At 38.6% G+C, this 2,714-nt stretch overlaps 1 protein-coding gene across 3 annotated transcripts in view; it reads right to left on the reverse strand.

Moving 5' to 3' along the window:
- Positions 1–2,012: 2,012 nt before the first annotated feature.
- Positions 2,013–2,714, reverse strand: part of GRIK5 (glutamate ionotropic receptor kainate type subunit 5) — a 3,838,183-nt gene continuing 3,837,481 nt past the window's right edge. For all 3 annotated transcript variants that reach the window (XM_044080789.1, XM_044080790.1, XM_044080791.1), the window contains one exon: positions 2,013–2,714. This exon is cut by the window's right edge and continues 271 nt beyond it. In XM_044080789.1, the coding sequence (XP_043936724.1) occupies positions 2,581–2,714 (134 nt within the window). In that variant the 3' untranslated portion in view covers positions 2,013–2,580.

Here is a 2,714-nt window from a genome sequence, read left to right on the forward strand (position 1 = left end):
GTTACAAAGCCATGGGGATAATATCTGAACAACTGATTAATGACCATGACTGGTATAGTTGGGCCAATTCAATTAGATGTCTAATGCTTTTTCTACACTATAATGCTTCCCATGCCAGAGCAACAGTAATGATCTATGTAAATTATAAAATGACATTTTTATGATCTGTGAAAAATGGAACACGAAGACCACATTCGTTGCTGAAAATATTTATCTATTTCTTTTTTCAAAATATTTAAGGTATATCTGGATCCCTTCTCTTGCTGTCCCTCTCCTCCTAGATTTTTTGAATGACATCACATAGAGTTGATGTCAGAATCATGCAGAAGGTCTAGGAAGTAAATGTAAGCCAATCAGAGGTGGAACCAAACGTAATTTAGAGATTCCTTTCTTAAGCTCTTGTGTTTAGCTATATTGACTGAGGCAATCGAAAAAACAAATACATTTAGTTATTACAGATAACCACATATGGTGCTGATAAGCTATGTTCCACAATGATATTTGGTACCAGATGATTGGATGAGACAATAAAAAAAATGAATGTTGACTGGCAGCTGTTTTTTTTATCTGTGAAGAAGGCATGTCAAAATAACATCAAGGTACTAAACCTAGCTGTTTGGGCACAGTGAATATGCTAAACAATAGTTGCTCCAGAGCTGTGGCATAAATGGATAAAGCCCTGACTGGCCACGGTCACCTGGTTCAATCTTTGAGGTGCTGACAGTGGAGAATGGACATTTCAATCCTAGGAGAAGGCCACTGACCTGGATGCACCTTGTGCACACTGGGGATATGCAGGAGGGCAGGCAGTGTCCTTAAGAGAGGCCGACGCAGTGGTTGTGTTACCATGGGAGCAGGAAGTTATTCCAACATGCCTCATTGCACATCCAAGGACATTATGGATGTATATAAAGGGGTGGGGAAATTCGGGCAGCATAAAAAAAATCCTTCTAATATGATACTGCTCCTGGTTGCCTTGATCTTCTCACTGATCCAGAATGGGATGGAGAGAGTCCTGGGAGTGTGTGACTTTTCTGGTTTGGTAGAACTGTGAAAAGGAGGAGGCTGTCATAGGCAGATGACTGCCAGCTGTGAGGAGGGGCCAAATAAAAAAAAAGAATAAACAAAACAATAATTAGGAGAGATACCAGTGTGCCATCGCTACATGCGACAGAACATGCACACATCACAGTGTGGTTGCTACTTTTAACTGTCTTTGAATAATAAGGAAGGGGACAGAAGCAGGGCTACCATATCAGATTGACTATGGTTCAAGAATGCTAAACATCCAGGGAAATCAGTGATTCACCCCTAAATTGGTACTGTTAAATGAGACCGTGTGGAAATTGGTGAGAATAAGCTGGATCATGAAAATGCATCTACGGTAGTATCAGTAGGACTAAAAATTGAAAAAAATGCAGCTGGAAAATGAAAGCGAACTCAGCTGGCATCAACAGTGTGTGGAGAATTTGGGAGTTCCTGTTTCATCAGATATTCATTGTTTAGAATTCATCTTCTGTAAACAAAGTATGTCTATCTAATGCAGCAAATATAGTACATTTCAAGTCGGTCTGTTGATCATACTGGGGCAGTTTTCAGCATTAAAACTGTTGGTACCTGCCTTGGCGATTCTCATCAAATAACACCAAATCATCTCATTTTGCATATTAACATGAATTCTGCATTTTTGTGCTACAGCATATTCATGCCGTCTGAATTAGTTCAAGTGCTGAAAAACAACCTTAACATTACTACTGACAATGTTATTAAACAATTGTAGGGCAAGTGCAAATGCAATGGAAAATATCACAGTGGCGTGTATGAATCAGTTCAGTAAAGAGATAATATTTTGATATGCTGACATTCTTTAAAAATACTAAAACAACTCTCAATCTTGCTAAATACAGGCTATATTTAGGAATAGTATGAACGTTTCACCATTCGTCCCTATGTCAGAAATCCAGTCTGTCTTCCTAAAAGTTGAAAAAATACTGCTCATCTCACCAACTGCATAGAAGAAGGACATGATTTTATTCCAACTCAGTCAGTATCTCTTACAGAAGGAAACTGTTATCAGGGTTGTGGCACTTTAGAAATTTTTGTTTTGAAAAAAAAAAAAGAAAAGAAAATAGGAAAAAAGGAAATTCAATAAAACTTGTATTTTTTATTTTATTTTGACCCCTTCAGTGTATGGAAGAATCCTTTGAACAGGAGTGCTTCTTTAACTAATTTCTGTCCTGTTGCTGTTTTTTTTTTCTTTAATTTATCTAAATTGTTGAATTTAGCAGATCAGAAATTCCTGGGTAAGGCGGTCAGAAACCCTGAGTTCAGCGTGGAAGTTGCAGTTTTGCTTGTTTAAGAATTTCATGTTGGCCTCCAGAACCTCCCCCATTCAATGAAATTCCCTAGAACATTCACAGCCCAGGTTCTGCCATTGTTATGGTACGCACAGCGCACATGTTGAAAAGTAAAAACCTCCAGAGCATGAAGGCAAATCTCTGCCGTCAAATCACAGCCTTTTAATAACCCATTAAAAAAATTAAAATGACAGCAAAATCCAAAAGCACCAATCAGTTTGCATCATTCCTGTTCACTGATATCTATTGGCTGTCTTCTCCTGGGTGTGTCCTCCTCAGGTGGAATTGGAATCCGTGGCACACGGGCTGCTCTCATAGTTTGTATTCTCCTGCATTCTTGGCAGATACGAATGTGTG

This window comes from Protopterus annectens, chromosome 8.part0, assembly GCF_019279795.1.
Source record: "Protopterus annectens isolate FY-2018-M chromosome 8.part0, PAN1.0, whole genome shotgun sequence".
NCBI lineage: Eukaryota > Metazoa > Chordata > Ceratodontiformes > Protopteridae > Protopterus > Protopterus annectens.